The 13,335-nt window shown below is 29.7% G+C and overlaps 1 protein-coding gene and 1 long non-coding RNA gene across 2 annotated transcripts; one reads left to right on the top strand and one right to left on the bottom strand.

Moving 5' to 3' along the window:
• Positions 1-1,992: 1,992 nt before the first annotated feature.
• LOC105774230 (uncharacterized) lies at positions 1,993-2,939 on the bottom strand. Its single transcript, XM_012596632.2, has 2 exons — positions 2,768-2,939; positions 1,993-2,431 (listed from the first exon to the last, which is right to left on the bottom strand). The coding sequence occupies exons 1-2, from the start codon at positions 2,861-2,863 to the stop codon at positions 2,297-2,299; spliced, it is 231 nt and encodes a 76-aa protein (XP_012452086.1). The 5' UTR covers positions 2,864-2,939; the 3' UTR covers positions 1,993-2,296.
• A 4,974-nt stretch (positions 2,940-7,913) lies between these two features.
• Positions 7,914-8,758, top strand: LOC105774231 (uncharacterized). Its single transcript, XR_001127300.2, has 2 exons — positions 7,914-8,107; positions 8,448-8,758. It is a non-coding gene; the product is annotated as an uncharacterized LOC105774231 (long non-coding RNA).
• Positions 8,759-13,335: the final 4,577 nt, after the last annotated feature.

Raw genomic sequence — 13,335 nt, 5'->3', positions numbered from 1 at the left:
TACAAAAGCAATATACACAATTGATTCAACATTGCACAAGAATACAAAATAATATATAGTATATAGTAATACACCAACTAATTTTGACCCATAAATTAAAATTAAAATTAATATTTCACAAAACAATTTAAATTTGAACCAATATTAACTGAGGTGTCTAAAATTAATGACCCGATTTTTTAACCATATATGTCTTCTTCTTCTTTTTTTTTGGACATATTCATAAATTTTGGACAACTCAACTAATAATATTTCCATACATAGCCAATTAAACGTTACAAATTAAAAAGAAAATGTTACCAAATAACTATCAAAACAAACGTTACCAAATAACGTTACAAATTATTGGAAACAAAAAATCAATTTTAACTTCCATACACAACAATTAAAAAAGTTTTTTAATATTATGTAATTTTAATTAGTGTAATAAAATTATAAAAAGATTTTTTTTCCAAAAAATAAAGCTTTAGCCAATTTTATGAATATATTTTGGATTTTGATTTATAGGGTCAGATTGAAAATGACATTTATTAAGGAATATTTCATTAATATTTTCTGATTTATTTTTGCATTAACTTGTTATTCTTATTCAATTAAAATTATTATTTTATGAATGTTTAATATATCATTTAGTATCTAAGTTTGACACTTTTTTAATGTGGTAAGCATGTTATTTTTTGTCCAATTTGATACCTATATTGGACAAAAGTTACATATTTTTGGTACTAAAAGTATTACTTTTTAGTGTTTACTCAATTTTAGGGTTAATTTGATGAACATTAATTGCTAATATTATTAGGTTTTATTTTGTGTGTTTGTTTAATTTTACATTTAATTTGTCAAATACAATCGATGGATGTTGTTTAATTTAGGTTTCACGATTTATTTGATGAAAGTCAATTGATAATCTTATTAACTAAATTATTAGTTTTCATCAAGTCAACTCTAAAACTGAATTAAACACTAAAAGTTAACACTGTTACCTTCAGATACCAAAATGTATAACTTTAGTCAAATATAAGTACCACACTGGATCAAAAAATAATGCAGGTATCACAATTAAAAAACTGTCAAACTTAGTTACCAAATTATATATTAAACTTTTATGAATTTTACATGATTCTGCAAACCACAATAATAATTAATTTGTATTTGAATTCTATTGATGGTATATCAAATACTAACCAAAACAATTAGATACGCAGGTTAAGAGAAATGAACCATATAACATTCCTCAATATCAATAGGGTTCTAGGGCAGCACTTTCTAGCCATTCTATCCATCATACAGACATTATGAACTCTAATCTACCCTCTCTATGGAGCAAACCAAATTCCCCTAGCTAAACAGACCATAAGTGCATTGAAGCTATGCTAAACAAGATCCGAAAAGAAGAGACTGTTATGAACCAACCAGGTAGCTTCTAATTTATGAACTCGCCCATATCCAATTCGGGGGCATTGAGTATACCGAACTTATATTATTAAGGCAGAGTACCCTTTATTCACATTACGATACCAATGCAGTTAAGTCATGACAGAGTATCACCTTCTAAAAAACATACAAGTATTTACAATCAAAGTTTTCATGCATAATTATATCACCAAATGCTGTAAGCTTTAATTATCCTGCTTCACAAATTAGACCTCATCACCTATTCTTTCTTGCCCTGAATCCTATAACTGCCTGCTATAACATATGCTAGCACCAATCAACCCAACCCTGCTAATCTAACCGCATTTATCCACTGCCTATTTCTGCGTTTGCATGGACAACTTCATACTTTAGCTGAACAAGAATTTGAAATGAGATCTGTTTTCAAGTATGGACTAAGAAAACTATATCGATTGCACGCAGAATTAGAATTGAATCCAGAGGAAAGTTTCATAAGAAATTCCTTTGTATGCATCAAGATTATTCTTTTATTATTATTTTATTTAGTATAAAAGCTAGTCATGACAACCCTAAATACAATATAAAAAAACCACAATATACATGAACATGGCAATCAAATGCTAAATCCATAAAACAGTAACAAAAAAGAGTTCATCGAACAATATGGCAATAATAAATTGATCCAGGTAGTCTAAGCATCAACAAAGGGGAAAGAGTAAAATGATTTAATACATTGTCGACACTGTAACCGGAAACCTAGAAAGTACCTGTTTTTCCAATAGGACTTATTTTACTTTCTCTTGAAGAAACAGACATTTAAGACCGGGAACTCGAGAGGCAGAGCATCTATGCAGTATCACCTACTGAAATCAATGTTTCATGGTCATTCCTTGAAACTAACTTAATATTGGGAGTTATCAAACACCCAAGGTTCATGTAAGAAAAGCTCCCGTCCATTCATTTGCACGGTTCCGGCTGCTATATCTTCAGCACGCTTTCTAGCTGCCTCAGCTTTCTTAGCTGATGTATCTGCATCCTGCAAAATGACATGAATTGTAACATGAAAAAAAAACCTAAACTGAGTTCGAACAAACGATATGAAAAGTGAAGTAATTGAACAAAAATTAAGAAAACTGGACAATTTAGTTTCTTTTTAGGACTCTGCTGCCCCAAAAATTTTAATATAATATTAAATCGAAATTATCCAATGCTTAGTTCCATTAGTTTTGGGGCATAAACTGGAAATTAAATTCAACACATAATAAGAAAGTGGAAAATACGTAAAACCCTAATTGGCATTAAATCATTAGAAAGAAAAATTAAAGATTAAATACAGGAAAAATAGAGACAGAGAGGGAAAAGAAGGAGATACCTTTTGGCGCTTCCAAGCGAGGAATTGGGATTCAGTAATTGGATTATTGGTTGGTTGTTCGTTCTCTTGCTTTCTCTGGTCTTCTTCCGCTCCCATTTTCCTTTTTCCTTTCTCTTTCCCCAAACGGAACCCAAAAAATTCGTTTAATTTACCCTGGTCTGGTGTTAAACGCCACCGTTCAGCATAAACATAACAACGTGCTTTCCTTTGTACTTAATAGATTATCTTATTAGATTAGAGATCTAGTTACATCGTTATGAAAATTAATAAATACAATTTTTATAATAATTTTTAGTATCGGATTACAAGTATAATTATATTAATCGTACAAATAGATATGAACATTTGTAAACTTACTTTAATTTTATATCGGTTTAAATGCATCATTCTCTTATTTTATTATCATTTAACTTTACATATTACACACATATATATTATACTGTTAATGAATTTGAATATCATTTAAATGTATGTTTTAACTTCACAACATCGTGCTTAAAATAAATATTTTATTTTTTGAAAGCATTTCAATTTTTTCAAAAGTAATTTCCAACTTCAATGATAAATTAGTCATTAGTAGAAATGAAAACGAAAAGAGACGAGGCAAGGCCATTTTTTATTTCTATCTAAAGTTTTAAAATTTTAAAAAGTTTAAAAGGGTGCAAATCAAATTCTATATCCAAAATTTAATTTAAAGAGGTTATTTTGAAAAAAATATAATTTTATTTCATTTAACTACCTTTAATTCTACCATAAAATAAAAATTTCAAATTGTGTTGAATGAGTCTTAGCTCAATTGGTATTGATATTATTATGTATTGGTTTTAATAATTTGTTTGAATAAATATTTAAAAAATATACGCAATTGGTATTAGGTTTTATTTTACTTTTGGTTTACCAATAACAAAACCTAGTTAAATCGTTTTCCAAAATTACTCCTTAAATCGTTGGGTGCATTCCTAAAAAATAAGGATACGATAGGAACCAAATGAGTAATATGGTTAGAAAATCAATTGGACAAACTCTTTACAAAATGGGATTGCATGTTACAACTTACATCTTCTAACTCTAGGAAAGTCTAGAAACAAAGTTCATTGCATATCTCCAATTGTTAGAACTTATAGTTAAAAGTCAACTATTTTGGCATGCCTGTACAAAAGCGATATGTGTGGCGTTTAAAGCTACTACTACCGAAATAATTGGACCTTTTTTTATGTCGAAATCCCAGCCGCAACGTAAAATCTTGGCCTCTACGTGATCCACTTGAAAGATTTTTATCAGTAAAATTTTATAAAACTTTTTTGGAGAGAACCAATTTTGTTGCTAGTTTTAATTTTGGTAACCCTAAAATTGGGATTAATCCTTCCATTTATTCAAAACTGTTTCGAATGGAAATTTAAACCTTAGAGAAATATTACAATTTATGGCGAAAATGTGATATACTCCTTTCCATTTCAAAATAAAATTAATATTTATTTATCAAATTTTATTAAATATATTTTTTAATAAAATTCAATAAAATAAATTTATCGCATTGTGTGAAATTATGTTAATCGAACCCTTTGCATATGTGCAACAAATATGTACACATATCATGTTTAATTTTAGTATTGTCAAATAAAATTATTTATTATAACTTTTCTATAATCAATTTACCTTTTGTGACATGTTAAACATAATCCTAACTTTAATTTGCATTTTGACCGTCCCACTAGACCCTATTCATGGGTTGAGCCACCCGGCCCGACCCGGAGGCCCGTCTGAAAAGTGGGAGGGTTTGAGTAAAAATATAGGCCTAAAAAATAGGTTTCGGCAAAAAAATAATGCCCGTTTAAAAAATAGGCTGGGCCTTATGTGAGACATGCCTGGCCCGAATTCACAAAAAGATAAAAAAGTCTGCTACTTTTTTGCTATTTTATTTGCTATTTTCTCCCTATTTTGCTACCATTTTACTATTTGCTACTATTTTGTCGTTATTGTTTGGATATTGTATAACACTTGTTTTATTGTTAATTATGTTATTACTTTCTTGTTAGGTTGCATCTAACTAAAAGTTATTTAAGTATACATATTTTTTAAAATTTATTTTCAATTTGGACGGAAATGTTTGTTTAAATATATTTTTATTATTTTTGATGTATTTTATATATTTAAAAATAATATAAAAAATTTAATAAGGGTGGGCCGGACTAGGCCCGGGTTTTAGCATTTTTATCCGGTCTGGGCTTGGGCAAAAGTTTAGGCCCATTTTTCAGGCAGGGACGGCCTAGCAAAGGGGCCTAAGATTTTGGTTGGGCCCGGCCCGGCCCATGAACACCTCTAGTCCCAACAAAAGGGTGTGATCCTATGGAATCTTAGAACATTGGCAGAAACATTAAAATAATTCTAATGTTACAAACATATAATGACATTTAGCAATGCATAACTACTACCCAAGTTATAGGAAGTCGTGGTTCGACAGGGTCTTCTAAGATAACATTATTATGTATTATATCTCTTTGCCATTTATATCTAGATAAACACAAGTCATGGAATAGTCACACTTGTATAGTCCAATATCTTGTTTCTTGATCCTCAAGTAGATTAAGATAAACAAATAGTGTAATATCTCATATCAACTAATTTGAGCATGATCAAGCATTTCTAGCCTCACTAGATCAAGAGGTTAGAGATATTTCTCCCATTATGTAGGAGAGACAAATCCTATCTTAATCACTCACATCCTACTATATATATTGTGACACACACAACATTAGTCTTTATAGTACAACCTTTTATGGAAGATGTTTGATTGTGTCAAAGCATATGACTCACGATATTAGAATATTGACAATCTCAAGTTTAAGGATCATACATATAGTTATAACTATAAGAAATGTTGTGACTATTACATAATAATCCCTATGTCAATGACAATACTTTGTAATTAATCAACTACATATCGGTCTCAATGCATTATTTTATCCAAGCCCACAATAATACTTATGACTTAATTATTAAACAATTTATTTAATAAAAAATAGAAATTGAAATAATAATGACAATGCCTTTTATAAATAAACTAAGTGAACAAGTATGTGATTAAATCATCTTATGATTGGTCTTTGGGCATATTCCAACAGTGACAAATCAAAAGTAATTTAAATACTTTAGATTTGTATAGGTTCTATACCGAGAGATTTAGCACTTATTCGTTCAGTAAAGAACTTGTAATTAAGAGTGCATTAAGTGTGAAAATAAGTGAGTTACTAGGTTTTTAGCATAAGTTTTCAGGGAGAAAACTTAAAGGAGAGAGACTTAGATTTTAAATGCAAAAGTGATGTTGTTAATTTGGTGAGTGTTAGAACTTGTAATTACTTAGTGTACAATTCGTTAAGATAATGGACTATCTCTTTAGACAAGACCCTGTAGACATAAGGAAATCAAACTGCATAAACATATCGTTGTGTTCATCTTTATTCTTTAACAATTCCTGAAACAGTTAGCACTACTTTTAGCACCATTTCTAGCACTGCTTAATTTTCTTCTAAATATCGTTCTCAATTCTTTCACACACTTTTTCTCTTATTAAAAGTAAAAATATAAGCATATATTATAAGAGGCATCACATTGTAAATATTTTATAATTGTATGTTACATTTAATATATTCACATGTAGACCGATAATTCAAACCATACAACATATTAGAACGATGCATCAATCTGCACGCATATGAAAAGATAAATTGCTTGATTATTTGTATTTAATTAATACAAAAATTATAGGAACGAATTTAAATGTATTTGTCGAAACCACTTTTTTTGAAAACAAAAATAAGTTATCGACTTTAAAAACAAAAATTGGAGTCGCCATCGATCCTTTATTAAGGTGTGATCGGCTCACCAAGAAAACAATTCTGGTCTGCAAAATTTGAGAAAACAGGTTCGGGAGTCAGTTACGCACGAGGAAGGGTTAGCACCCTCGTAACGCCCAAAAATCGGTACCAAATTTGATTATTTTATGTCTAGATGTCGAAAATTTGAAAAGATTTTAAATAGAAATGTTTAACCCGTGAATGGATTAAAATGATAAAACATTCTCATTTCAAAGAAATAAAACATCACACCTAGTAAGTTAGGGCACAATATTTTATATCTTCAAAATATCAAGTATTGCTTTTTGTTTTAGAAATTCTTATTTCGAGATAACGAAATGTCACGACCAGTAAGTTAGGACCCGACATTTTGAATTCCCGAGAATAAGCTTTTATTTGAAAATTGCAAATTTATTGTGAAATAAATACTTAGCTTGCTAAATTCATCGAAAAAATGATCACAATCCAGTAAGTTAGGACACGATCCTTCTCGAGAATCATGATTGCCAAATATTTAAAATTTTTTAAAGAAATCGATTTTAATACTTTGATAGAACCAATATATATATTTTCTTTAAAAACATGATAAAATGCTCGTGCATATATACGAAAATCACGAAAATGAATCAATAATACAATGTACGTGCATTTTTAAAAAAATAAACATAATAATGTATAAACATAATATATTAGTAATTATCAAAAATATGGACATGTATATATAAAACAAATTTAAAAAATATATTTATAAAGATATAGAATAATATATATCTATGTATACGTATATATATAAAATATTTGGATCATAAAATATAGAAAACATATATATATTATAAAAGTATATACGCATACATATGAATATAAAGTTAAGAAAAATAAAATAAAAATAAAATATATGATATGTATATAGTATATATTTAAAACGTTTTAAAAAATATGTATATGTATATTAAGAGGCATATGCGCATATAAATAAATATAATAATAGTACTATATAATATGATAATAATAATAAACTAATAACGATACAGTAATAATAATATAAATAAATAGTATTAATAACTTAATAAATATAAAAAAATAGCAAATTAAGGATTAAATTAAAAAACAAACAGGATTTGAAAGCTAAATTTGAAAATAAAAGCAAGAAAGGGAGTAGTTTAAAACACGCGCAACAGGGAGAGGGCCGAAGGAGCAAATTACCCGAAAACACTGCACAACACTGCACTAAAATAAAACAGATTCGATATTTCATGGATAAATTTGAAAACAAAAAGAAATGGTTTTGAAATAATAGGATAAAATGGAAGGATTAAAAACACAAATAACCCATTTCAAACTCTAGTTAAAACCTTATTCCCTTTTGCTGTAACAGCAGCCTCAAGAACTGCTCCATCCTCTCCTCTGCTTTGCAAGCCAAACTCCCCCCCTTCCAACTTCGATTTAGATGAAGAGAAGCAAAGATGTCGACGGCGCACTTCGTTTGGTAAGGATTTCTCCTCTTTCTTTTATTTTTGTTTTAAAAAATTAAAGGAAAAACCCCAAAATAAAATCAAAAAACAATAAAAAGAACAGGAAAAAAAAGAACAAAACCGATCACCTTTCCAAAATTCTTCCTCTGATTCTTTACTTGTATTTCATTAATCTTTCAATCCCATATTTTGCTCCAATTTCTTATTTTTATCCACTCTCTCAATAATTTTCTGATACAAAAATGTCAACCCCCTCTTCTCTATTTTTCTCTTTTCTCTTAATTTTCGTCACCGCCATTTCTCCTTTTTTTCTCCTTTTGTTGCCGTTTTTGATCTGTTTCCGGGACACTGAAGGAGACGTGCAGGACGTGCGAAGAAAGTGACAACCGCTGGCACACACGCGCTGTGAGAACCCGATGATTACGGCACCGTTGAAACTGCTACTGTTTTTTTTTTTTTTGGTAATTTAGGCTAGTGGGTTTGATGTAATTGGGCTTTAGGCTAATGTAATTGGGTTACAATTTGGGCTTGGGTTAATTGGGTTTAGTAGTGGACTTCTAATTTTAAATTTGGATCTCTGAAGCTTTAGGCTAATTGGGCCGTGTAAAGGATTTTGGGCCCCGGGCAATAATTGGGTATTACAGTATTAATTTATTTTTTTTGCATTTAGTGTGCATGTTGCTTCTAGATAATGTGATTACATCTATACAATCGATGGAACAAATGTGCACGACCATGTCTTTAGAATGTGCCTACATCTTATATGCTTCTCCATTGTCAAGAAGCATCATAAAGACAAAGTTTTATGAAAGTCCAGTATGGTCAGACACATTCCATCGAATTAAATTAATCTTGATACTATTTAAAATTTTGATTTGTGTTCCAAGATCAAGCACAATTAGGTGATTATTTATAACCAAATTATCCTGCATTGGGCTACATGCCTTTAGCATATATCAACCAAGGTACATTACTTGTGGACGATAATTTGTCGCCGTTCATGCCTTAGTACTAATGGTTTAAGACCTACATTCAATCAGCCAAGATAGCATCCTCAATTTCCAACTAGATGGGTAGAACCAATTTGTAGAAAGAGAAATATGTGAGCTTGTTTTGATTTAACATGCTACCAAACTCGACAAACGAAAAGAATCTGCGAAAACATGTGGAAGCTGCTTAAGCTTTCTCAATCTCCCAAAGTTATCAAACTTCCCAAGTTGTCCAATCTCTCAAAGCGGCCAAACTTGCCCAACCAATGGAGAACTTGTCGGTTCTTTAAATGCAACTCCTTCTCTGACACAACCACTTATGCTAGATATGATAAATTTCGACCTTGACATTGCACAAAAGTTTATGAGTCTACTGAACTTGTCTACACCTGTAGTCCCTTCAAATGCTCCTAACTCATTTAAGGCTTAAGATTTGATGCATACACTAGATGACAAGTAATTGATAATGTGCTTAATTGATATTTTTTACTATTTATGTTAATTAATGTTGGACATGAGTTGTGCTAGTTTTGGCTCTTTCTTGATAATTTCTTTTTGTAAGTACAATATTGTCCAGTGTGCAGAAAACAAGTTTGAATTGTAGGCTACAATAAAAGATTTTGCATGAGAATTATAGTGCCTAGATTTTTGGATTCTATTAATAATTATTTTATTTGCAACAATATTTCTTTAAAGAATTAATTAGGACTAGATTTATCTTAAGGGCAAGTAAAGGCCCATATATTTTATTTTAGGATTTATTAATTTTTAGATTATTATTGTTGTTCCAATATTGTATTGCTAAAACACACCTTTTATTTCTTAAAGAAAAAATAATTAAGTTTTACCTAAATTATATCTCATATATATACACACTATAGCCAAGAGGATAAAGAAAAGGGAATAAATAATCATGTTCACATTACAATTTTTTTAACACTTGACACTCTCTATTTGAAGTACTTATTTACAATTTGGATAAATTATTCCTGGGTAAATTACACCAACAATCATTCCACTTTGATGCAGCTAGCAAAACAATCATTCTGGTTTCAATTCAGTCACTTAACTTTCAAAAAATAACAAAATAGTCGCTAACGTGAAAAGTGACAAATTAGTCACAGGCTTAACGGAACAGCTGACATGGTCAATTAACTAGCTAATATGACTAGTTAACTTGCCACGTTGGAAACCCAATTAACCCAATTAACTAACGTGGCAGATTGACGTGGAGTTTACCCAAAATTTACCCAAAATCAAGACCCAAAATGGGAAAAAAATTGGGAAATTTTCTTTTGTTAGTGACAAAGCAAGCAAAACACAATCCCTAACAGAACCTGGAAAAATTCTTTCTTTGGTAGTGAAAATTGAAAATCGATGGTGAAAACGTTGAGGCTAGCATTGAAACAGTTGCTTGGGCTAATGTCAAGGGAGATCCAATCATAGCCCGTTTATCAACACCAATTTGGTCAGAGCTTCTGCTTTGGCGATGCTATGAAGCTTCAAATCAAAATTGACAACAAAAAAAAACAAAAACAGCAAATAGCAAGCATCCAAAATCAAACCAACAAAAAAAGAACAAGAATCCTAAATTGTCCTGCATCAAAAGAGAGAACTAAAAAAAACTAAAAAAAAAAGAAGATAATCAAAAAAGAAGAAACCCACATCCATTTTGGGTTTTGTAACAGTCCGGTTTCAACCCTAATCAGAACAGTGGTTTCGGGACCACAAATCCTAGTCAAAAAAATTTATTAAATATTATTATCCAAAAAAATTTATTAAATATTATTATCTGTATTTATATCGTGTGAATTGATATCTGTGAAATTTTTGTGATTTAATTTTTACCGTTTGAGTGTCCGATTTAATAAAAGGACTTAATCGTGTAAAAAGTAAAAGTTACTAACTATTTGTTAAAATGCTAAATTGATTTGTTCTTTTAGTGGGAGGTATTTATGTTGATATTATACCATTGAAATATTGGATGGACATAAAACCAATGGTTAGTGGATTTTAAATGGAAATAAAAAGGTTAATTTAGTAATTATATTAATTATGATAATATAATAAAACATTAAACATAAAATACATGTATGTTCATCTTTGGGATAGCCGAAACTAGCTAAAGAAAAGAAAAAGAAAAAGAAAGCCACATTCGGCCATAGCTAAGTTTGATTAAGGTATGTAACTAGCTCGGTTTTTGATAATTTTTATGTTTTTGAGATCGTTGCTTCGAATATTAGCTAGCTCATGCTTTAATTTTTGATTTTGATGAATATTTTGAGTTAAAAATTGATGAATTTATGAGCTTTGTGATGTTAGATGATAGATTATGAAAGATATGTTTTGGATTAATATGTTTTGTATTGGAAATTTTGATGATTTTGAGTAATTAGGGCTAAATGGTAAAAATAATAAATTGAGGGACTAAAATGTGAAATAAATGAAATATATGGACTTTTATAATCATGGGTAAAATTCAGCCCAAGCATGGGACCTTGAAATTTTGCATATTTTGTGTTTTATGCAATAGGGACTAAATTGTAAAAAGTGTAAAATGTCAGGGGCAAAATGGTAATTTGCCCATTTATGTGTTTTCAGACTAAATTGAATAAAATGGTGTTTAAATAAGTTTAATTTGAATATGTTTAGATCAAGAACCAAAGAAAACAGATTTGGATCGGGGGAAAACAAAAATAATTGAATAGTCGTTTATTCCGTCCGTTGACATCTGAGGTAAGTTTATAAGCAAATAAATGCTATTAATTTTGAATATATATATATATATATATGAATTTTATATGCTGATTTGAATTTTATGAATATATATAAGTGTTGGCCAAATGTTTATAAGCTTGGGAGCTATGTTTACGAGATTGATTCGATCGAGTTACGATGTTCGAAAGTCTCGTACGAACCTTAGGAATAGCTAGGATACATATGTCATGACATAGGATTCCGTTATGTGTTATCGTGTAAGACAATGTCTGAGACGTTGGCATCGACTTGTGTTTACGTGTAACACCCTGTTTGGGACAGTGGCATCGTTATGTGACTAAATGTAAGACCATGTCTGAGACGTTGGCATTGTACGATATGTTCGACTATCCAAGTATCCTTTTTAATTCTAAATGGTTTAACGGGCAATGATATAGTTAAGATTGAGCGTAAAATCGAGTTAGAAAGGCTTAGGTATGTATTCATACTAAATTATGAAAATAAGGTAAGTTGAATGTTTAAATTGATGATATGATGCTATATGTTAATGTGAACTATGTGTATATATATATGTGTGTGTGAGAGTAGGTATATTCGGCCTAATGATGTAGTTGTATTATTGAAAGTAAAGGTTAAATATACTAAGGTTCAATTGAGTATTCGGCCAAAGGAAAGTTATTACAAGTTATATATGCTTTGATATATAAGATGATATGTTAAATTGTGTATGAAATTATAATGGCTTATTACTACTTAACTAGCTTAAATTATGTAAATGATTAAATGTTTATTTGCTTATGACTTACTAAGCTATGATAGCTTACTGTGTGTATTTGCTTTTCGTTTTATAGATTTTGGGAGTTGGTTACGAGCTCGGGGATCACCAGAGAAGTCTATTACACTATCGACTGTTTTCGGTATTTTATTAAATTTGAATTCGAACTTATGTCATGTATAGTCTAGTTAATATATTCAATTTTGGGGTATGTAAATATGAGCCATGCGAAAATGGCTTATTATTTTGTTAAGCTTAGTTTTTTTTTATATGCTACTAATCAAATGATAGATGTGGTTGGTTTTAATGATTCGATCATGGCTTATTTACATGTGAAAAATGTTTGCTATGTTTTGTTAATAATGTGGTAAATGTTTTGATATATATATAAATTCGGTTATAGCATATAGGTGGAATGAATTTGATATGTATTGTTAATTATTGAAACTAATTAAGGCTTAAGTTCATTCAGAAAATACTATTATGTATTCATATAAGGTGATGTTTGATTATGTATTCGCAATAAATTAATTAATAGATGTTAGTTAAGTTAAAATACGTATTAACTAGGTAATAGACATGTTATATATGCATGTGGCGTACTTGAAGCTAACTTATCTCATAATCGGTCATTTAATAAATCTTTCATATAACATATATTTAACCTACCTTTAATAGATTACCAAACTCAACACCTAGACCGAATTAAAACATTACCTAAATCTTATGTAATAATTCATGTCAAATTTCAAATACTAGA

Source organism: Gossypium raimondii, chromosome 6 (assembly GCF_025698545.1).
Source record: "Gossypium raimondii isolate GPD5lz chromosome 6, ASM2569854v1, whole genome shotgun sequence".
Classification (NCBI taxonomy): Eukaryota; Viridiplantae; Streptophyta; class Magnoliopsida; order Malvales; family Malvaceae; genus Gossypium; species Gossypium raimondii.
Note: the sequence above shows the minus strand (reverse complement) of the source record. Positions and strands in the feature narration are given on the sequence as shown.